The 23,807-nt window shown below is 42.7% G+C and overlaps 1 protein-coding gene across 1 annotated transcript in view; it reads right to left on the reverse strand.

Annotated features, from left to right (window-relative positions):
* Positions 1-8,263, reverse strand: part of LOC124596275 — a 549,311-nt gene extending 541,048 nt beyond the window's left edge. The window contains exon 1 of the mRNA XM_047135358.1: positions 7,787-8,263. Coding sequence (XP_046991314.1) covers positions 7,787-7,831 — 45 coding nt within the window. The 5' untranslated portion in view covers positions 7,832-8,263. The remainder of the gene's footprint in view (positions 1-7,786) is intronic.
* Between the last annotated feature and the right edge of the window lie 15,544 nt (positions 8,264-23,807).

Raw genomic sequence — 23,807 nt, forward strand, 5'->3', positions numbered from 1 at the left:
TGCCGCAGACACTGGGCTGGCCCACAAGACTTTATCTCTCACTGCAGTCTTCTTAAAAGATAACTTCCAAATGAAATATGCTTCCCACCTTAAATCTAATTCTATACTAGTACTAAATTAAGGACTGTTGTCAGGTTCATGATAATCGTCGCACTTTCCTCCTCAACGGACAGGTGCGACCTAGCTACGTCTGTGTGTTCTACTATTGGCCATTTTCCTGTAAGAAATCTTTCAAGACCTTTTGTGAAATTTCGTCAGACAAGGTGTTTAATACATCAAAAGTTTCTTCTTGCCAGATGGGACTATGGTTAAAATACAGGAATGTGTATATATGACCTGGAACATGAAGCTGTTTGTACGCAGAGAATTACGATGATGGTTGGTTTGTGGGGCGATCATCAGTGCCCGTACAAAGTCCCAGTGTTCACACAGTCCAATTTTGCACACAGTCCAATTTTGCACACAGTCCAATTTTGCACACAGTCCAATTTTGCACACAGTCCAATTTTGCACACAGTCCAATTTTGCACACAGTCCAATTTTGCACACAGTCCAATTTTGCACACAGTCCAATTTTGCACACAGTCCAATTTTGCACACAGTCCAATTTTGTACACAGTCCAATCTAGCTACAGCACGAATGACGATGATGAGATCACGTGGACAACACAGGCACCCAGCCCCCGTGCAGAGAAAGTCCCCAACACGGCCGGGACTCGAACCCGAGACGAAGTGATCCAGAGGCAGCAACGCTAACCACTAGACCACGAGCTGCGAACGCGCAGGGAATTCGCAACGCCAGAAACATGTAGCGAAAAGCAAGAAGGTGTGCATGATGCAGTGATTGGCAGTATCGCGCTACTTTGCGTAAATGATCACGAAGAGCCCTTAAATTTCGACAGACGATAAATCCATGGAGAGTCGCAGTCGTTAAATATCTAGCAGTGTGCGTCTGGAGCGGTTTACAATATGACTTCATTTAACAAACTGTAGGAAAGAGATGGCACCCAGAGTGTGAGGGGAGTGTGAGGTTCAAACCGGCGTCCGGCTATACAGTTTACCGTAGCCCCGCTGAATCACGGTGGGCGCACGGTGGGGTGGACTCTTCAACAAGGTCGCAGTCAGTTTTTTCCACTAAAACATAGCAGTCTAAGCGAAGTACTCGCTGTCTATGACCTCCGCGGAGTGTAGAACTAACCTGTATTTTTCTAAAACTATTTCCTATCCTCTTTCCTGCGAATGTGTAGTGTGTCAAGTTAATCGTGCAGTCAGAAAAACTTCCTAGCATCTTATCGCACCTAAAATAGTCCGGAAATACCTATTGACATTATCTATGGACGTCCTCATTTGTGACCAAACTACGCCAGCTGTATAATTACCCATTAAATTACCCCTTCTTTACAACAAAGACAAGTCGTGTGACGTGAAACAAAAATGGCACACACAGTGTTGGCAGTGCTACTCGGCTGACGCGAACCACTGCAGCTACAATTTCTTTCTGAAAATGAAAGAAGAACTAAAAAGAAAATTGTTCTCTGACACATTGTGTCTGTAACAAATCCCCCCCTCCCCTTTCCCCCAATTTGTTCCTAAACCTGCTTAAAGCAGTACGAGATTACGCAGGAGATTCACAAATTATGTCCAAGCTAGTCACTTCCGTGTTTCGTACACATACGTAAATTGTAACATACATAAAAAACTAAATTGGTCACTAGAGCCGACATATTCACCGTGGTAGAATTCAGCTGTGATTTTTCCCATCTTTTTTTACGCTATGACTATTTCAATCACACTCGGTCATCTTCAGGTCTAAGAACAAAGTAAACTTTCAGTTTTACTTAGTTTTTAGATTTGAGGATAATCGAGCTTGATCGAAATTAGTCATACTGTAGTAAGAATATGCAACTAAGGCGGAAAAATAGAGATATATAATTTTTGAAAAAAAAAAAAGCTGGTTTTATTACATATACGGCACGTGACAATACACAATGCGCCAAGTACCGTAGCTCGCCAAGCCAGATGTCGCATCCGAGAGCGCCCTGCAGTTTCACTGGGAAACCGCGAAGCTCATTACCAACGGCAGTTTCGGAACACAGGAAAAGTGTCGGAGAAAAGCGGCTACGCTTAGCTGGCAGCGCGAGGAAGGGCGGCCAACCTACTCAAGCGAACAGGCTTGTTTTGTTTCAGCTTAGACAACGGACGCATTTTTCTAGGCACAGCCGACAACATAGCGCTGCACAAAGTACGCCATATTTACAATTAGATCAGCTAGATCTTTTCCAGTTGTCGCATTTACATAGAAGGACGATCAGGCATTGTATTTACTGAGTGTCCTACAAGCAAACAAATCAATTACCTTCGAAACTAGGAAAAACTACTTATTTATTCTCTAACAAAGTAGCTGATCGCTTCAAAATAATCTCGCTGTCAAATGAAATCATTGTCTTGAACAGACTATGTCGTAGTTCATTTTACAGCTTCTCCGACACCGGCTGAAATCCAGTATTCACGTATGCAGTAACTGACCTTTAAGAAATGCTGGTTTCAACGCCCAAAGAAATACAGGGTGAGCATAAAGTCTTGCCCTGATCACAAATATTTTTTCTAAGGAACTATGCGAAACATACCTATGTGGTCTGTTGCAAACTGTAGCTTAACTCTTAAGTCAATAACATTACTACCACGCTCGCCGGGCATAACCCTTCAAGCATTTTTTATGGGATTACGTTAAGGATAAAGTGTTCCGTTCACCAGCTGCTGATGTACAAACTATTATGGCACGAATACGAGATAATGCAGAGGCGTTGACGCCAAAGATATGGAGATAAAGTGCATATGACGTAGAATCTAGATGTTCTACGAGCAACAGACAGGGCACAAAATAATCTACCTATGTTGTATCTACCATAGTTCCTTAGAAATAAATTTTCGTAACCATGTAAAGATCACCCTGTATTTCACCCATCTTTAGTGACTCATGTACGTTTTCCGTTGCTGGTAGCTTGCTCGGTAAGTTTCATGCATTCAGAAGCCTTACTTGCTTAGAAAAAGTAATTCACAGTTTATTTCCGAACAGGGCACGTACGATTTTACAAACAGTAGTACAGTTGAAATGTACGGTGATGCTAACATGGAATAAGTGTGTTATCGTTGTTGAGGTATTCCGTCCGAAGATTGGTTCGATGCAGCTTTTCACGTTAGTCCATCGTATGCAGATCTCTTCACTCTACATTAATTGATGCAGAGTATATCCACTTGAACCTGCTTACTGTAATCCCTCTGCGACTTTAATGACCCCTCCACCTCATCACCACCATTACTTTCCTCATTTACCAAACTGACGACTCCTTCCTCGTGTCCTATCAACCGACCTCATCTTTTAACCAAGTTGTGCCGTAACATTTTCTCAGATTTAGTACTTTCTCATTAGTTATCCGATCAACACGTCTAATCTTCAACACTTTTCTGCAGCACCACGTTTCATTATTATTTAAAAATGCACCAGTACTCGGCCGTAAAGAAAGTGCAAAGTATAAACGTTACTGTCTAAAATCGTCGTATATGCTCATATAAATGAAAGCCAACAGAATTAGACAAATCCCGGGTTCGATTCCCGGCGGGGTCAGGGATTTTCTCTGCCTCGTGATGACTGGGTGTTGTGTGATGTCCTTAGGTTAGTTAGGTTTAAGTAGTTCTAAGTTCTAGGGGACTGATGGCCGTAGATGTTAAGTCCCGTAGTGCTCAGAGCCAATTAGACAAAAAAACAACAATTACTGAGAAAATCTTAAACTCACAAGAGCGGTCCCAATATCTGAATTGGGGTGGAAGGGGTGCTACTCATTAGTTTCGTGGTGAATGACTCTGGGTGCACTAGCTATTAGTATTATTTACATACTACACTTTTCTTCAGGATGATGCTGAACTGATACGCCTGTCTGTGTGGCTTGGCAGGGAGAGAAAGTTCGGTCTGTGAGGCTATTTTTCTTTATATTTTATTTTAAAAAGGCGGGTAGGTGTAGTTACCCCCTCCGGATATGCCCATGCTTCCACATGTTATGAGATGTTACTTGGGATATGTAGCCTGGAATTTACTAGCGTCACAAAGCATTCAACTGCACATAAATCTAATTTGATCGAATAGTTGAGTGAAAACAATAGAAACTGTAAAAATGCCACAGTTATTTAAAACTGGGGCAAAGATTTCTCACCGATCAGGATAATTTGTTGCATCTATTTCGTTTAAATTTTCACAACCAAAAATAAAACCGAAATCTTGGACCAGGACTTGCAGAAAAACTGCTGACGAAAAGTTAACCACAAAATAATGGGTGTGATACTCATCGAAAGGTAGCGGTACTGCAACACTGATACTCGACTGGAAGCCAGAGGACTTATCAGTGGCTAAGTACTGTGTATCTCGCGGTTTACTGTCCGAAACAATGGCGGGAAGCTGTAAGTCCACCAGTAAATTATGTCGCGACTCAAAACAATTTATGGTCCAGCTGCATCCTGCAGCTTAGTCACATCACGACAGATTAACCAATATTCAAGCTATTATTTGTCATTAAATAATCTTGGGGAACGAAAAAGCGTAGGGGAAAATTAGAGGAGAGTAATGTCTTTTTTTAACAACAGGAAGTCGACAGTTTCGTCAGGAGAATGAACGCAACAAGAAGGTGGGCAAACTGCTGACATGTAAAGTGGCAGGAATGATAGCAACTTCAGCAGCAAAACACACACTGCAGAAGGTCGGTTACTGGGAGGCGTTATGACTGCACCTATCGACACACACACACACACACACACACACACACACACACACACACACACGTATCAGTCCTTAATGAAGTAAACTTGCGGCGCTAAGACAGTTGCCGAGCGTCTAGTGCAGTTTTTAATTACTTTAATGAGTGGAAATAATTTTGTGGCACAGAGGAATACTGAAGGCTCCGACTAACGTAGAATGAACTCTTGCAACACCAGAGCGAAACTATTTTCGAAAATTCGTTAAGGAGAACCTGCCCTCGCGATAAACAAACAATAAGCGTCGAGTTACGGGAATTAGTATTGCATTTAATAAGAGTTCAAGCCACGATCAGGCGGAGTTATAAATGGTCTTCCTTTGTTTTCTAAGTAGGTAACATGTACAATATTCATCCACGAACTAAAAAAGCTGATGATTTGCGGTTACGTTGTGGCAGACACTCCCCACGTAGGTTCTGCAACAGATCCCAATTTCGTGTCTCTTCTCATAACTTATATCAAGCAGAGAACTTTGCATGATAAGAGAAAGCGAGTTTGACAGCTGGGTGTGTCAATAACTGTTATATACCAGCAGTTACAGAACGCAGACGTCTAACAGAATTTATTAGACTAAATGAATTAGCAAGTACCGGTACCACGAAATGATCAGATTCTCTTCAAAAATCGCATTTAACCTGGAAGGCAGTGACTTGTAACATTAAGACGGATTCATATAGCACGAACCTGGTTAGCGAATTCCTTTACGGCCAAATTCGATCCAGGAAGAACCTTGCCATGGAAACATGGCATTCGAAATGAGGTGATTTTCGAAATACATAATAAATCGCAATGAGTATTACACACCTGGAGTTTTATTTGCAAAGTAACTTCGGCTGATAGTTACCAAGCGCATTATCTGCAAAATCACATGGTTGAATGGACCACAGTAAATACAGGCTTCGGAACTACGAATTTAATTCCAAAGGAAGGACTACTAAATCTTCCTATATATTTTCAACGAACACGTCTCATTTATGTGAATTTTGCAATGCTAAGTCATTAATTGTTATTAGTTTTTATTTGATACCTTGCATGTTTGTGGGCAATGCACAACTTATTTATCTTTTATTAAGATTCAACTTAATGTTACCATGACTAATTGTAAAGCATGAACGTGTTTACTACAGTAAACAAAAATTAAAAAGGAATAAATGAAAAAAATGAAAGTTTGGTTTCTTGTTTCATCCTGAACATAAGGTCCTATACTCCAGTTGACGATGGTTGATTATATGGAATATATGTTTGTGTTCGGTTGTTTCACAGTAGTCCTAAATAAGTAAAAATCAAAAACGAAAGGTAGATGCTTAACAACTAGGCGTTTTACTCGTTAAAATATTTTTTGTTGGTGTGATAAGCCTGAACGTTGCAATGTAGAAAACCACAGATGGTTGCTTCCATTTCGACAAGATTGCTACACGCTCGTAACATCGGCAAGTAGCTCTAAAAGCAGTCAAATGTACAACAATGGCATTCACAAAATATGCAGTGGCGTTTGACAGTGGGCCTGCAATCACACCTGGAAGCAATAATTTTCACGAAACAGAAATACCACACAAATTCAGAGGTAGAAAAAGCGAGAACAAGTTTCGACTGCAGAAAGTTGAATAAAAAATGCCTACTATTTGATGAAAAACAGCTCGGTAAAAGCACTAGGCATCTTGTGAGGAACCTAGCTGCAGCCTATAGCCCTTTCATATGCTGGTCAACTAGTGCATGCATCGCGCAAAAAGGATTAGAAAATTTAATGTATGAAGGCATACAAGAACTCGTACGTACTATAACAGTTATGCAGTGTAAGATAGTACATTAACAGACTCACTCACTGCCTGTACACGATTACTGGTTATAAAAGTGGTAATTAATCATTACTCGCTGAAGTTTCGTTTCAAGTTAAATCGTATTTCTTTACTTGTGACAATTTATCTCGCGGTGCTGTACATTTCACAAGGAATAATTCGCTGCCATTTGAGGTCGCTTAACTGCTACAAGCACGTCAGGCAGAAAAGAAGTGACAGGAAGGAAAGCGAGAAGGGTCTTGCATATGTGGCGGGCGGTGGCCTGGAGATGCGCCAAACAGCTGACTGCGCAAGGTCGCACCGCCTTGCAGCTGCGATTCGCACCAGGCGACAAACAACTCAATAGCGGCGCACGCATACACTACACACATCAGACAATATCTTCAGCTGGCTGTACACCACATATCATGGCTTTAGTACTTTCGGTATCCAACCAAACATCTGCTGGCCGGCTGATATTGTTACGGAGAACAAGGCACCCATTATGAACTCCTTAATCAACAGGGCACTTCTGCCCGTTAACAATTAAAATGACACAAAACTGAGAAAACACACAAAAGCCAACTTCTGCGCGTCGATACAGTGTACGTACGATTTCTGTATATACTCCCACCCCATCGGCAAACCCTCCACTGATTCTTATCTCAGTTTCAAACAGAAAAAGCTGTTCGACATGAAGATAGCTCCTGTCCTCTGGCATTTGTTGATGAAAAACATTTCCTCTACAATATTACACGGGTTGTATCCCCTGCTACACTAGTCCCTACACTTCAGTCAGTAAATTAGTCAATAATATAATATCTAGATAGTTTTTTGAAAACAGCGCCTCTAAAACCGGGTGGGATGTAACGCGTAATGCCAACAGTTTGAGTACACTTTTGATAGAAATAAAATTTTATCTTCTCCAGTCAAAGAAATCCACGAAAATGCACGGAACGTAACATACCACAAGAGAAACATTAAAAAACCAATGTGTACCTAGCATTTGACTTAACAATGGTACAAGTAAAAACCTGCAACAACAGTGCGAAAATATGCAATTATTTCGTTCTTTGTCACTTAATACGCTCAATTATCTTCGTAAAGTACCAAAATAATACATATTCACTTGCAATGCCATCTGTTTCTTCTGGATGATTTGTTCTTATTGCAATACAGAAAGGATGGTATTTTGAGTTCGTACTTACCAAGTAGAGGAACGGCGCACAGGGTACGTAGTACCCACGGCTCATCCTTGAGAATTCTTCGTCTTGCTGGTCTTAACACTCCACATAATCCAAATCTTCTCGCTACGGTTCAGCTAACACGGTATCAGTCGGAATTTTCCACGCCAGGGCACTGCAGACCCGCTCATTTCGTCTCCTCTCAGTCGCAATAGAATATTCACGCCTTTTCCACGAGTCACAAAGCTCTGTCCTTTCTCATTGATAAGCTAACACATAACTGTAAACGGCAAGCAAAGGTGATAATCTGTCAAATGCTCACTGCGAAGAAATATCACTGTTTCTGCTCTTTAAATGAGACGTCCTGTAAGCTGTACGATCTTGAACGACGTGTAGAAGCACACTTTAGCCAGTCAGACAATATTTATCCCGCCACGATGAGACAAGTGCCTACACTCACTGTTTACGCACGAAGCGACATGTCGCCATACTGCTCGCCGTCGTGTCTGACTCAGCTCTGAGCGTGCGCCGACTGTTCTGCGACCACCGCGCCACCACTTCCTGCCGCGGCCAGCTGGAGTACTACTCTTGACCAGCTGCAGAACATCCGTCGGCGGCGCGCTTTTTAAGTTCCAGCGGAAGACAGCACCCAGGCAGAGCACATGTGAATCGTGAAAGTAAGTTTGTAGTAGGCCGTAACGACATGCGCTTAATTAAACAAAAGGAGAAAAAGAGAGAAACTGTGTTTGTTTACTTATAAATGCACTGGGACTCTGTGCTATTAAGTTACTAGCTGTTAGTTCAAGATTATCACTAACGAATCCAACGTTTTTATTTTGCGTACAAGGATACACGTTGCAAGCAGTCAATGTTTTTGGTAATTTTACTGCTCACAATAAGAAGTTCTGGAGAATAATATCAGTGTTCAGATAACATTTTTTGGACTTTTTTTTTACTTTGTAGCATACAAGTTTGATAAAAACTCTGCAGTCTGGGGACTCTACTGGTCTTTCAGTAGCTGTATGCTATAGTTGTGGCGTATTCTTTTGAACAAAGAAACATGACACTATATCCAAGCATGTGTGAATGTAGACTTTCTCGGTGTCTTCGTCAGAAGAAAAAGAGTATGTCACTCGTTGCAACATCGCAGTTTTATAATACCGCCACTCAACTGGAAACTCGAGAGCTTTCCGCTAATTGTATCCAAGTAGATGTAAGAGTTATTTTCGAAGCTATCAATGTTACTCTGAGGTATGTTCCCATAAGTTCCTTGGTAATTATTGGTTATTGTTCATCTCTATGGCAATAGAATGTGCTGACAGTCACTCTCTTTGGCGCTTTCTTTCATTTTTAATGCAACGTGAGTAGAATGTAGGTGCTAATAGTAAACAAAAAATGTGTTTGTGCACACAAATATCGTTAACAGTTCTTTGAGGTTGTGATGCCAGCGTTAACTTTTTAGGTTAGAAATGGTTCTTTCATTTGCAAGAACGTTAACGAGTGTATGAAACCAATTGTTTAAAATAATCATAAACACGTATAAGTGTAAAGTAATTTCAAGACACTGGTGATGATTTTTGTGAAAAAAAAAATACTCAAGACCTCAAGACAGTTTCTTTTGCAGAAATGACTGGACCAAAAACTCGACGATTTATTAAGGAAGCAAATGAGGACCAATCAGGTAACTAAACAACCAAAAAACTGTAATATTGTCGACTGATCAGGCAGCAATTACTAAACCCCACAGGAATTGATCCAAATGCTTTGAATTTGTCCCACATGTATGTAATTTTACTTTAAAGTTTTGGACTAATAAATCCACATTATTGCAGGAAATCAGGTATTTTCTGTTTGCAACGTAGTAAACACAGAGGGAGGACTCACCGAACAAGTCTATCAGCTAATAGAGAGAAAATACGTAAACAAAGAATGATGGCGTGGGCGAACAAGTTTAGCAACAAAAATGACCTTGTTCAGCCACTTCTAAACAACACCGTAGAAGCGGAAATGTTAAGCGGAAGGAGCAAGGAAAGTCAGTATTCATACTACGAACTTCACTTTCACTCACTTCAGCTGACTTACCATTCAACTTTAAAACGCTCAAATTTCAAGTAAGATTAACGTACAATAAAGCATAAGGGCAAATATTTCATTGTTGCGTAGTGAATTTGAAAGAATCGTGTTTCTCGCACGTATAACTATGCGTAGCATATTCGCGTATTGAAAACCTTGAAAGCTATTCGTGTTTGCATCCGAAAACAAATACCAGATGTAGTTTGTAAGAATATACAGTACTGGCTATTAAATTTGCTACACCAAGAAGAAATGCAGATCATAAATGGGTATTCATTGGCCAAATACAGGGTATTACAAAAAGGTACGGCCAAACTTTCAGGAAACATTCCTCACGCACAAAGAAAGAAAATATGTTATGTGGACTGGTGTCCGGAAACGCTTCCTTTTCATGTTGGAGCTCATTTTATTACGTCTCTTCAAATCACATTAATCACGGAATGGAAACACACAGCAACAGAACGTACCAGCGTGACTTCAAACACTTTGTTACAGGAAATGTTCAAAATGTCCTCCGTTAGCGAGGATACATGTATTCACCCTCCGTCGCATGGAATCCCTGATGCGCTGATGCAGCCCTGGAGAATGGCGTATTGTATCACAGCCGTCCACAATACGAGCACGAAGAGTCTCTACATTTGGTACCGGGGTTGCGTAGACAAGAGCTTTCAAATGCCCCCATAAATGAAAGTCAAGAGGGTTGAGGTCAGGAGAGCGTGGAGGCCATGGAATTGGTCCGCCTCTGCCAATCCATCGGTCACCGAATCTGTTGTTGAGAAGCGTACGAACACTTCGACTGAAATGTGCAGGAGCTCCATCGTGCATGAACCACATGTTGTGTCGTACTTGTTCTAGCTGCTCAGGTAGAGTTTCCCGTATGAAATCATGATAACGTGCTCCATTGAGCGTAGGTGGAAGAACATGGGGCCCAATCAAGACATCACCAACAATGCCTGCCCAAACGTTCACAGAAAATCTGTGTTGATGACGTGATTGCACAATTGCGTGCGGATTCTGGTCAGCCCACACATGTTGATTGTGAAAATTTACAATTTGATCACGTTGGAATGAAGCCTCGTCCGGAAAGAAAACATTTGCACTTGAAATGAGGATTGACGCATTGTTGGATGAACCATTCGCAGAAGTGTACCCGTGGAGGCCAATCAGCTGCTGATAGTGCCTGCACACGCCGTACATGGTACGGAAACAACTGGTTCTCCCGTAGCACTCTCCATACAGTGACGTGGTCAACGTTACCTTGTACAGCAGCAACTTCTCTGACGCTGACGTTAGGATTATCGTCAACTGCACGAAGAATTGCCTCGTCCATTGCAGGTGTCCTCGTCGTGCTAGGTCTTCCCCAGTCGCGAGTCATAGGCTGGAATGTTCCGTGCTCCCTAAGACGCCGATCAATTGCTTCGAACGTCTTCCTGTCGGGACACCTTCGTTCTGGAAATCTGTCTCGATACAAACGTACCGCGCCACGGCTATTGCCCCATGCTAATCCATACATCAAATGGGCATCTGCGAGCTCCGCATTTGTAAACATTGCACTGACTGCAAAACCACGTTCGTGATGAAAGCTAACCTGTTGATGCCACGTACTGATGTGCTTGATGCTAGTACTGTAGAGCAATGCATCGCATGTCAACACAAGCACCGAAGTCAACATTACCTTCCTTAAATTGGGCCAACTGGCGGTGAATCGAGGAAGTACAGTACATACTGACGAAACTAAAATGTGCTCTAACATGGAAATGAAGCGTTTCCGGACACATGTCCACATAACATCTTTTCTTTATTTGTGTGTGAGGAATGTTTCCTGTAAGTTTGGCACGTACCTTTTTGTAACACCCTGTATATTATACTATAACTGACATGTGATTACATTTTCACGCAATTTGGGTGCATAGATCCTGAGAAATCAGTACCCAGAACAACCACCTCTGGCCGTAATAACGGCCTTGATACGCCCGCGCATTGAGTCAAATAGAGCTTGGATGGCGTGTACAGGTACAGCTGCCCATGCAGCTTCAACACGTTACCACAGTTCATCACACAGTTCATCAATTGTAGTGACTGGCGTATTGTTACGAGCCAGTTTGCTCGGCCACCATTGACCAGAAGTTTTCAATTGGTGAGAGATCTGGAGAATGTGCTGGCCAGGGCACCAGTCGAACATTTTCTATATCCAGAAGGGCCCGTACAGGACCTGCAACATGCGGTCGTGCATTATCCTGCTGAAATGTAGGGTTTCGCAGGGATCGAATGAGGGATAGAGCCACGGGTCGTAACACATCTGAAATGTAACGTCCACTGTTCAAAGTGCCGTCAATGCGAACAAGAGGTGACCGAGACGTGTAACCAATTGCACCCCATACCATCACGCCGGGTAATACGCCAGTATGGCGATGACGAATACACGCTTCCAATGTGCGTTCACCGCGATGTCGCCAAACACGGATGCGACCATCATGATGCTGTAAGCAGAACCTGGATTCATCCGAAAAAATGACGTTTTGCCATTCGTGCACCCAGGTTCGTCGTTGAGTACACCACCGCAGGCACTCCTCTATGTGATGCAGCGCCAAGGGTAACCGCAGCCATGGTCTCCGAGCTGATAGTCCATGCCGCTGCAAACGTCGTCGAACTGTTCTTGCAAACGTCGCCATCTGTTGACTCAGGGATCGAGACGTGGCTGCACGATCCGTTACAGCCATGCGGTTAAGATGCCTGTCATCTCGACTGCTAGTGATACGAGAGCGTTGGGATCCAGCACGGCGTTCCGTATTATCCTCCTGAACCCACTGATTCCATATTCTGCTAACAGTCATTGGCTCTCGACCAACGCGAGCAGCAATGTTGCGATACAATAAACCGCAATCGCGGTTGGCTACGATCCGACCTTTATCAAAAGTCGGAAACGTGATGGTACGCATTTCTCTGCCTTACACGAGGCATCACAACAACGTTTCACCAGGCAACGCCGGTCAACTGCTGTTTGTGTATGAGAAATCGGTTGGGAGCTCTCTTCATGTCAGCACGTTGTAGGTGTCGCCACCGGCGCCAACCTTGTGTGAATGCTCTGAAAAGCTAATCATTTGCATATCACAGCGTCTTCTTCCTGTCAGTTAAATTTCGCCTCTGTAGCACGTCATCTTCGTGGTGTAGCAATTTTAATGGCCATTAGTGTATTCAGAATCAGTTAGATGCTGTACATATGAGATGATTAACTGTAGTTTTTTCCAAGTAAAGATTTATGGAAGCGGGTTCTTTTCAGCAGATAGTCATTTAATGTCGTGTTTATACCACCAGTGTTCTGTCCATACTGACTTCTGTGGTACACTTTTAAGCCATGTGTAAGCACAAATCTCAGTCCAGTCAGAGCAACCCTGAATAAACGTTTCATGGGTATATAGCCACAGCATGGTGTACGATACTAGTGGTCTACATCTACATGATTACTCTGCAGTTCACAAATAAGTGCCTGGCTGGGGGCTCATCGAACCAGCTTGAAGCTATTTCTCTGCCGTTCTACTCTCGAACCACGCGCGGGAAAAACGAACGCTTAAATCTTTATGCGCGAGCTTCGATTTTATTGTGATGATCACTCCTGCCTACATAGGTGGGCGCTAACAGAATGTTTTCACACTCTGAGGAGAAAGTCGGCGATTAAAATTTCATGAGAAAATCCTGCCGCAATGAAAAACTCCTTTGTTTTAATGATTTCACCCTAATTCACGTATCATATACGAGGCGGTTTCTCCCTGTTTCGCGGTAGCACAAAACGAGCTGTCTTCTCTGAACTTTTTCGGTGTCGTCCGTCGATCATATCCGATGCAAATCCCACATGGACAGTATTATTCGAGAAAAGGACCCACAAGTGTAATGTAGACAGTCTCTTTCGTAGACCTCTCGCATTTTTTTCATTGTCCTGCCATAAATAGTAGTCTCTGGTTTGATTTACTCAGAACATTATCTTTGTGACCGTTCCAGCTTAAGTTATTCGTAATTTTAATCCTTAAGTATTTAGTCGAATTTACAGCCTTTAGATTTGTGCGATTTATCGTGTAACCGAAATGTAGCGGATTACTTTTATTACTCGTGTGGATGACTTCATGCTTTTCATTATTTCGAGTCAGTTGCCACTTTTCACCCCATACAGATATCTTGTCTAAATCTGATGACTTACTGATCGTCTTCATCAGGCTTGTTATTTTCTTAAGTAACACTTCTAGTTCACTAAAATGAGCTTCACGATCAAATGCTAGCCCAAACAGCTAATTGGGAAATGAACAGTATCCGCTCCAGACAGAAGACTTCATCTGTTGTTGCTAGAAGTAATCACACGTCGTGATCAAATACACTCCTGGAAATGGAAAAAAGAACACATTGACACCGGTGTGTCAGACCCACCATACTTGCTCCGGACACTGCGAGAGGGCTGTACAAGCAATGATCACACGCACGGCACAGCGGACACACCAGGAACCGCGGTGTTGGCCGTCGAATGGCACTAGCTGCGCAGCATTTGTGCACCGCCGCCGTCAGTGTCAGCCAGTTTGCCGTGGCATACGGAGCTCCATCGCAGTCTTTAACACTGGTAGCATGCCGCGACAGCGTGGACGTGAACCGTATGTGCAGTTGACGGACTTTGAGCGAGGGCGTATAGTGGGCATGCGGGAGGCCGGGTGGACGTACCGCCGAATTGCTCAACACGTGGGGCGTGAGGTCTCCACAGTACATCGATGTTGTCGCCAGTGGTCGGCGGAAGGTGCACGTACCCGTCGACCTGGGACCGGACCGCAGCGACGCACGGATGCACGCCAAGACCGTAGGATCCTACGCAGTGCCGTAGGGGACCGCACCGCCACTTCCCAGCAAATTAGGGACACTATTGCTCCTGGGGTATCGGCGAGGACCATTCGCAACCGTCTCCATGAAGCTGGGCTACGGTCCCGCACACCGTTAGGCCGTCTTCCGCTCACGCCCCAACATCGTGCAGCCCGCCTCCAGTGGTGTCGCGACAGGCGTGAATGGAGGGACGAATGGAGACGTGTCGTATTCAGCGATGAGAGTCGCTTCTGCCTTGGTGCCAATGATGGTCGTATGCGTGTTTGGCGCCGTGCAGGTGAGCACCACAATCAGGACTGCATACGACCGAGGCACACAGGGCCAACACCCGGCATCATGGTGTGGGGAGCGATCTCCTACACTGGCCGTACACCACTGGTGATCGTCGAGGGGACACTGAATAGTGCACAGTACATCCAAACCGTCATCGAACCCATCGTTCTACCATTCCTAGACCGGCAAGGGAACGTGCTGTTCCAACAGGACAATGCACGTCCGCATGTATCCCGTGCCACCCAACGTGCTCTAGAAGGTGTAAGTCAACTACCCTGGCCAGCAAGATCTCCGGATCTGTCCCCCATTGAGCATGTTTGGGACTGGATGAAGCGTCGTCTCACGCGGTCTGCACGTCCAGCACGAACGCTGGTCCATCTGAGGCGCCAGGTGGAAATGGCATGGCAAGCCGTTCCACAGGACTACATCCAGCATCTCTTCGATCGTCTCCATGGGAGAATAGCAGCCTGCATTGCTGCGAAAGGTGGATATACACTGTACTAGTGCCGACATTGTGCATGCTCTGTTGCCTGTGTCTATGTGCCTGTGGTTCTGTCAGTGTGATCATGTGATGTATCTGACCCCAGGAATGTGTCAATAAAGTTTCCCCTTCCTGGGACAATGAATTCACGGTGTTCTTATTTCAATTTCCAGGAGTGTATAACCCAATCCGCTTGGTGAAGGAAGGCTGTGGCTTTGCGTTCTCCAGTACCATAGGCATAATAAGTGCTGCAGGGATCAACAACAGCCACTACTAACGGAACCTGCTTATGATATCCGAAATAGACGAAGTCATCACGTCTGCTTTGTATGAATTATCAAGTGCACATAGAAAACGAAGCTCTCTCCTAAAGCGATAATCGGCTGGCAGAGCGATCTATTGAAAAACGTTAACGCACTTACAGTTCACGATCACGCTCCAGCTTTCGTTTTCGAGACTGCATTGAATTACCAACAAGACTGAACCTTTGAGGTCTCATGGCTAATTGTCAATAATCGATGTTTTTCCTACGCGACGAACAGAGAGGGAAATTGTACAGACCAGAGTTTCTCCATTTCGTACAACATGGTTCAAGAGTATGCCCTACTCATTAGTATCAGAGTATTTGTGTGGTCTTCACAGCACAGCAAGAAAGGTTTCATCCTACATTTACCAGATACCAAGAGACGTCGACCGCAAGACATATATGGCTTATGATGGTTCCTTAGTTATCCCATGAACCTCTTCGGTAGTAAACATAAATGAGTAACTGAATTTGGGTCAAAGGCAATGAAATACGTTGGGTTGGGTTGTTTTGGGGGATAAAGACCGAACAGCAAGGTCATCGGTCTCATCGGATTGGGGAAGGACAGGGAAGGAAGTCGGCCGTGCCCTTTCAAAGGAACCATCCCGGCATTTTCCTGGAGCGATTTAGGGAAATCACCTAAATCAAGATGACCGGGCGCGGGATTGAACAGTCGTCCTCCCGAATGTGAGTCCAGTGTGCTAACCACTGCGAGTGAAATACGTCAGATGTTTTGTCGCTCCAACACCAGAGTGAGGAGACGCTTTTAATTCAGCTAAAGATACCAGTAGAACATGATGATCGTTGAATGTAATGCGGTAAACCTTAAATTTAAATCGTTTACTTCATTCTACTCCTCGTGTGTATTTTTGCACACCAGTAAATGTCAGACTAGAAATTCAAATGTTCGGTGTTCCACCCCTAGTTGATTTGAAGGCTTTTTCTTCTAGAACATATAAGAACTTCCACATGTGCAAATGCTCTGTACATATGAAAAATATCAAGCTATACACTGTTTCTAATTTCCCGCTGAACTGAATGCCCCCTGATTCAACCATCACCATCATAGGCCATCATCCTATACTAACGAGTATAGTTGTGTTCCTCAGTTATTCTTACGATTTTGTCTACATTGGTGACAGTAGAGTCCATTTCTTGAGTTGCAGACCTAATGACCGCATCTGGCAGTAAATGGAGGGAATTGGTTGCTCGGCTGTCTATCTCTCCCTAACCGTCCGGCTGTCTAAGTCATATTTTCGAATTCCTCTTTCGAAACACTGTGGACCTTCGTGGACAAGACGACGCCATGCTGTCGAACAGAAGCGATATTTCCTGAGCTACCAAAGCTGCTTTGATACTTCTTAAAATTCGACTTCACATCGCTTAGTACGCAATCAGTAAAGCCTTCTTTAAAGAAATAATTTCCATGTATAAAATGTCGTACCTCTCGAACTATGTGTCGCACTGTGAAGCAATTTTGAAGGTGCAGTCAGTGATATACACACATCAAAAAAAGTTTAGCATCCCCTCGTTTCCGAGAGTTCTGGAACCTGTATAGAAAAATGGAACAGAGATCATCATAAACATCATTACCACCCTTTTTATTACTCATGAAAACCACACACTACATGTTGTACCACCATACATCGAGACCTTCAGCGGTGGTGGTCCAGATTGCTGTACACACTGGTACCTCTAATACCCAGTAGCACGTCCTCTTGCATTGATGCATGCCTGTATTCGTCGTGGCATACTATCCACAATTTCATCAAGGCACTGTTGGTCCAGATTGTCCCACTCCTCAATGGCGATTCAGGGTAGATCCCTCAGAGTGGTTGGTGTGTCACGTCGTCCATAAACAGCCCTGTCCAATCTATCCCAGGCATGATCGATAGGGTTCATGTCTGGAGAACATGCTGGCCACTCAAGTCGAGCGATGTGGTTATCCTGAAGGAAGTCATTCACAAGATGTGCACGATGGGGGCGCCAATTGTCGTCCATGAAGACGAATGCCTCGCCAGTATGCTTCCGATATGGTTGCACTATCGGTCGGAGGATGTCATTCACGTATTGTACAGCCGTTACAGAGCCTTCCATGACCAACAGCGGCGTACGTCGTCCTCACATGATGTCACCGCAAAACAGCAGGGAACCTCTACCTTGCTGTACTCGCTGGATAGTGTGTCTAAGGCGTTCAGCCTGACCGGGTTGATCCAAACACGTCTCCGACGATTGTCTAGTTGAAGGCATATGCGACACTCATCGGTGAAGAGAATGTGATGCTAATCCTGAGCGGTCCATTCGGCTTGTTGTTTGGCCCATCTGCACCGCGCTGCATGGTGTCGTGGTTGCAAAGATGGAACTTGCCATGGACGTCTTGAGTGAAGTTGCGCACAGTTTGAGTCGTAACACGACGTCCTGTGGCTACACCAAAAGCGTTATTCAACATGGTGGCGTTGCTGTCAGGATTCCTCCGAGCCATAATCCGTAGGTAGCGGTCATCCACTGCAGTAGTAGTCCTTGGATGGCCTGAGCGAGGCATGTCATCGACAGTTCTTGCCTCTCTGTAGCTCCTCCATGTCCAAACAACATCGCATTGGTTCTCTCCGACACGCGTGGACACTTCACTTGTTGAGAGCCCTTCCTGGCACAAAGTAACAACGTGGACGCGATCGAACCGCGGTATTGACCTTCTAGGCACGGTTGAACTACAGACAACACGAACCGTGTACCTCCTGCTTGGTGGAATGACTGGAACTGATCGGTTGTCGGACCCCCTCCGTCTAATAGGCGCTGCCCGTACATGGTTGTTTACATCTTTGGGCGGGTTTAGAGACATCTCTGAACAATCAAAGGGACAGTGACTGTGATACAGTATCCACAGTCAACGTCTATTTTCAGGAGTTCTGGGAACCGGGGCGATGCAAAACTTCTTTTGATGTGTGTATGTCAGTACTGCTCGCAAATTGTGTTGCGACTAGAGTTTCTAGCAAAGAAGTAACAAATTAAAATGTCATGCCTGACGCTGCACTTTTACTGGATGAACGGCGTAAATATAGTAAGCGATAAACTTTTTCCTTTTAATCGTGAAACACGTATGTAACGCAGCAGCGATGGCGAGGCATTGTAGCATCTGTGACCAGAGAGTATGCGCTTGACCGCGCGAGTGTTGCGAGCGGTTCTCAGTCAGTAGTAGTCGTTGCGAGTCTGTAGCTCTGTCTAGTTGAGAGCAGTACTCAGTCTGTAGTCGTCATGCAGAGCGGTCGGTCAGTAGTAGCAGCCCAGTGCGGTTGTGTGATGTAGGCGGTCGGCAACAATGGTCAAGATGAGGAATAAGGTATACTGTTAATTAATATAATCATTAGATAATGAAAAATTTTATTTATTGTAATTATTCTCCAACAAGTCTCCCAATAATAATTTTTTATTTCAAAAGCATTTTCTCAAAACTCTAATTTTTTTGAACTAAAGATTTCGTTGCACTTCCCATTTCATTCCACTTCTTTTGAAGAAAAATTTCACTAGAATTACAAAAAAAAAAAGGAGAATATTATTATTTGCAATGCAGTTCCTCCAAGCGGTGCGCAACAACAAGAGCAGATATGTGACATCAATTTATTCTGAGGTAAGACTTTAATTCTGATTGTTTTACACAGGGCCAAAGACCGATATTTCGGTTTAATTGTATTTTCTTGTCACTGAACGGACTTTAAATTTTGTGAAGAAATTATATTTGAGTCAGATTGCGAATTTCACATTTTTGTTGCCATTGTCAGTACATTTCATTGTGGGCAGGTTACGCATAGAGCCATGTCCATCAGCATTTCTAATTAGTATCGTCCTTTTCTTTTAAAATTTTTGTAGGGAGGTTACACTTGGCCCCCATTTCTATTAAGTATTGCTATATTTTCATATAAAAAAAATTACGGTGGAGAGGTTACACTTGGCGACCCTGCCAGGATTGTATTTCGTTGAGAGTCTTTTGAGCGACAGTCAGATATCTGCTCTTATTTGCTTAGATAATTAGGATTTGGCGCAACGCTTTTAATAATATTGTGACTTTCTTTCTACAGGTCAACGGCAATTTGCTGCTTTGTTGTATTTGTGTGTTGCTTTTGCATTGTGTTTATTTGCTTTGTGAAAAATTTTGACTATTGTAAAAATGCCGCGAAAGACTGTGAATAGTGTATCGCGAAGTATTGTGAATGAAATTACCGACTTAAACAACGTGACCGATAGTAATTGTGATACGCAACGTAATGATGACAATCCTGCGTTCACTAACAATCAGTGCATTCCAACCACTAATGATGACTTTCACCTTAATGATGAACAAACGAACTCAATTGTCTCGTCTGTTAACTTGACGACAATTGATGACGCAGAATGCCCTATTATAATGAGCGCTGCCCAGCTTAACACACCCGATTCGAAAAACTCAAGTAATATACAGACAAATTTGTCTAGTGAAAATGGTCAGTGTACTGAAAGTACGACGGATTTATTTAATTCAGAAATAATGACCGACAGTGTACATTCGACTGGCAAACCTTTTTCTAAATCTCAGAATAACCAAATGGTTACAGTAAGCGAGAAAGTTCCAGATCCACCACTAAACAGCACAGAGAATATAGTAGGTGATGTTACTAAGAATGAAATTAGAGTATTGGCACAACAAATGGGTAATGTTACTGAGGCTCAAGCTATCGCATTTTTACTACAACTCAGTGAAGAACTAAATAAAATGTTCAAACAACAAAATGAAAATTTTAGACAACTTAGGGAACAGTTCAAACAACAAAATGAAAATTTTAGACAACTTAGGGAACAGTCCAAACAACAAAATGAAAATTTTAGACAACTTAGGGAACAGTTCAAACAACGAAATGAAAGTGTCGACAACCATTACAAACAACTTAGCGAAACAATTAATGAAAGTTTCAAACTGACGAACGAGAAACAAGACAACCTTAACGAACGGAGCAGACAAGTTAGTGAAGAGAATACAGCTATTACCGTGCAATGCCAGGACAATAAAGAACAATTACGTGAGGATACTCAGACTTGTGCTAATAACAGTAATGAAGAAGTTGGCACTGTTGCACAAGAATTCAGTAGCACACGTGTAGGCACAACCGAATCACATAAAGACGAGATTATTGCAGTCACTGAACAATGTTCAGCGAACGATACACAGATACACGAAATTAATGCAGTCACTGAAGAATGTCCTAAAAACGAAGTACAGATTCGCGACGAAGTTAATTTAGAGTCAGTGGAAGTTTCATACACTCCGAATACGGAAGTTGACGAGAAAAGTGAACGACACAATAACCAGATTGACGAAAGTATTAAAGTAACAGAATTAACAATTATTCCAGTCACCAATACGTCGCAGAATCCGCCACTTTGCGAGCATTTATCAGAGTCACGCAGCGTGTATAATGTGAGCAATTTACAGCAACTACGAGACGTGAAATCCGAAAAGCCACGCGACTTAAAATCTGAAAAGCTACGTAACTTGAAGTACGAAACGACACAGACGAATAGACTTTCACACAAACCTGAACGTGTTCTCAAATTCAGTGACGAGAACGTAGATTTCGAGCAATTTGCATTTGTAAGAAAATGTAAGGAATTTAATAATGACAGCGTACAGGTACACGATTTGCACTGTATACGACAATTTATCTTTGTACATTCACCGCTATTACCCGTAATGCAGAAACTAGCTTTGAACCAGAGGCGACAATTTGCTATTGTATTTTCATCAGCATTACGTATTATGCAGAAACTGGAATTAGCAAGAATACAGCGATTTACTTTTGGAATTTTACCGCCATTGCCTATAACACAAAAGCTGAAATTTATTTGCAGTGCGTAATAGACCTCAGGGGATTCATTACGCTTTAATGAATATGTGCCGTAGCGAGCATAGGGCCCCGAGCTGTAGTAGTGCTGTTTCATCTTTAGTTTTCTGCACTGCTGCCTTTTCTTCTACTATCCTTTATATCTATCCAAACTGCTCTTTAACTATTGCTCTACCTAGTATTAAGAAACGTATGTAATGAAAACCGGATACGACAAATCTTTTACCGAATGTGACAATTTTCAGTAGGCACTCCAGTACCGCCGTAATTTTAATTACAGATAAAATCGTAATCATCAGTATGTATAAAATTTTGAGCAGTCGGAACCATATTTTTGTAACAATAGATGTTTTTTTCACCACAATAGCATGAAAGTCAACCGCTTAGCATACGTAACCAACAATGCAGTCTACAAGGTCAACCAAACTTTAATGTTTCGCCGCGTGCACGTATAGTCCCAGCTCCAACAAATAGTAACGCATGGCAGCAAAGAAATAACTACGTACAGACAACACTCTATTTCAACTCGTATCGCAATGCGCCGTATAGAAATTACTATCATGACAGACGTAAAAATAACGAGCACAATTTTCAGCGTACATTTTAATAACAGTCGATCTTATGAGCAGCAACAACATCAGCAACAACACATTATCATGAATGATCCAGACAATAGGTGTCATCGATAGAGTAATACGTCAGTAAGAAATAAAAGAACAGTTCATACAGTGGATATGCCACAACATTCTCCCGTAAATAATAACACGTACGATAGAATTTAACCAGATACAGCACAGATTGCATACTACAGTAACGCAAACATTACTTTTGACAAGCAGAATTTTGCTCACGAGAATGTTATTTGAAGCATGCTTTGTTGAATGCACCACTTTTATCGCATCCAGATCTTACTAGAAATTTTTCCATTGCTACCGACAGTTCCAACACCGCTTTAGGCGTACACATTTTCCAGGAAATAGAAGAAGATGGTTCTACAGTAATTAAAAACATCGCATTTGCAAGTCGCATTTTGTCACCTGCTGAACGAAATTATTCCGTCACAGAACTTGAAACATTATGTGTTGTATGGGCTTTCACGAGATTTAGGCACTTTCTTTACGGCAGACATACCACCGTCTACACAGACCATAGAGCGATACAATTTTTACTTTCAGCTAAATTCACTCACGACAGGTTAAGCAGATGGAAACTATATTTACAGGAATTTAATTTTACAATAGTTCACATTCCCGGTACGCAAAATGTTATAGCAGACGCACTATCGCGTTCTCTCAGTAACAATCAGCAAGACGTAGCAACCAACTTCTGCAAAGCAAACTTCAGTGTCATGTACATTCAGCAGGTTGCATTTGAAAATTTTATTTCATCGTCATTACAGGACATAGCACAAGAACAAAATAAGGACAATGTGTGGAAAGAAATTAGACACCTTTGGCAAGATAGGAAAAATGTTACGATTAGGAACCACTACACTGTACGCAATGACATTCTGTTTCGCCGCTCTCATCCTGACAGCAACATTTGGTTATTATGCATTCCTGACGAACTGGTTAACAAACTAATTTGGTACACTCATTTAAGTTACGCACATTACGGAGCACGAAAATGTTTTCTTATACTGAGACAGAACTGTTATTTTACCAACATGGAAAAACGTATACGACGAGTTTTAGCGTCTTGTAAAATTTGCCAGAAAGCTAAATCAGACACCACTTCACATATTCCTCCTTTATATCCCATTATACCTGTGAAATTAAGACACATGGCCGCAGTAGATATTTTTGGTCCGATTCCGAGAACTAACAGAGGTTTTTGCTACATTTTTGTCGCTGTTGAGCTCACTTCAAAATTTGTTACTTTCACTCCGTTACGCAAAGCTACTGCTAAAACTGTTTCGAAAGCATTTGTAAAACATTTTCTATTTCATGTAGGGCATGTAATGAAAGTAATTTCTGATAATGGATCTCAATTTCGTAGTAGTGTATGGACACGCATGTTACGAGCTAGAAACATTTCTCCGATCTATATATCCAAGTACCACGCTTCTTCGAACCCTTGTGAAAGATTAATGAAGGAAATTGGTAAGCTGTGCAGAATATACTGCCACAAAAGACATATTGATTGGGATACACACATACTCTCATTCCAAGATGTAATTAATTCCATTCC

This window comes from Schistocerca americana, chromosome 1 (assembly GCF_021461395.2).
Source record: "Schistocerca americana isolate TAMUIC-IGC-003095 chromosome 1, iqSchAmer2.1, whole genome shotgun sequence".
NCBI lineage: Eukaryota > Metazoa > Arthropoda > Insecta > Orthoptera > Acrididae > Schistocerca > Schistocerca americana.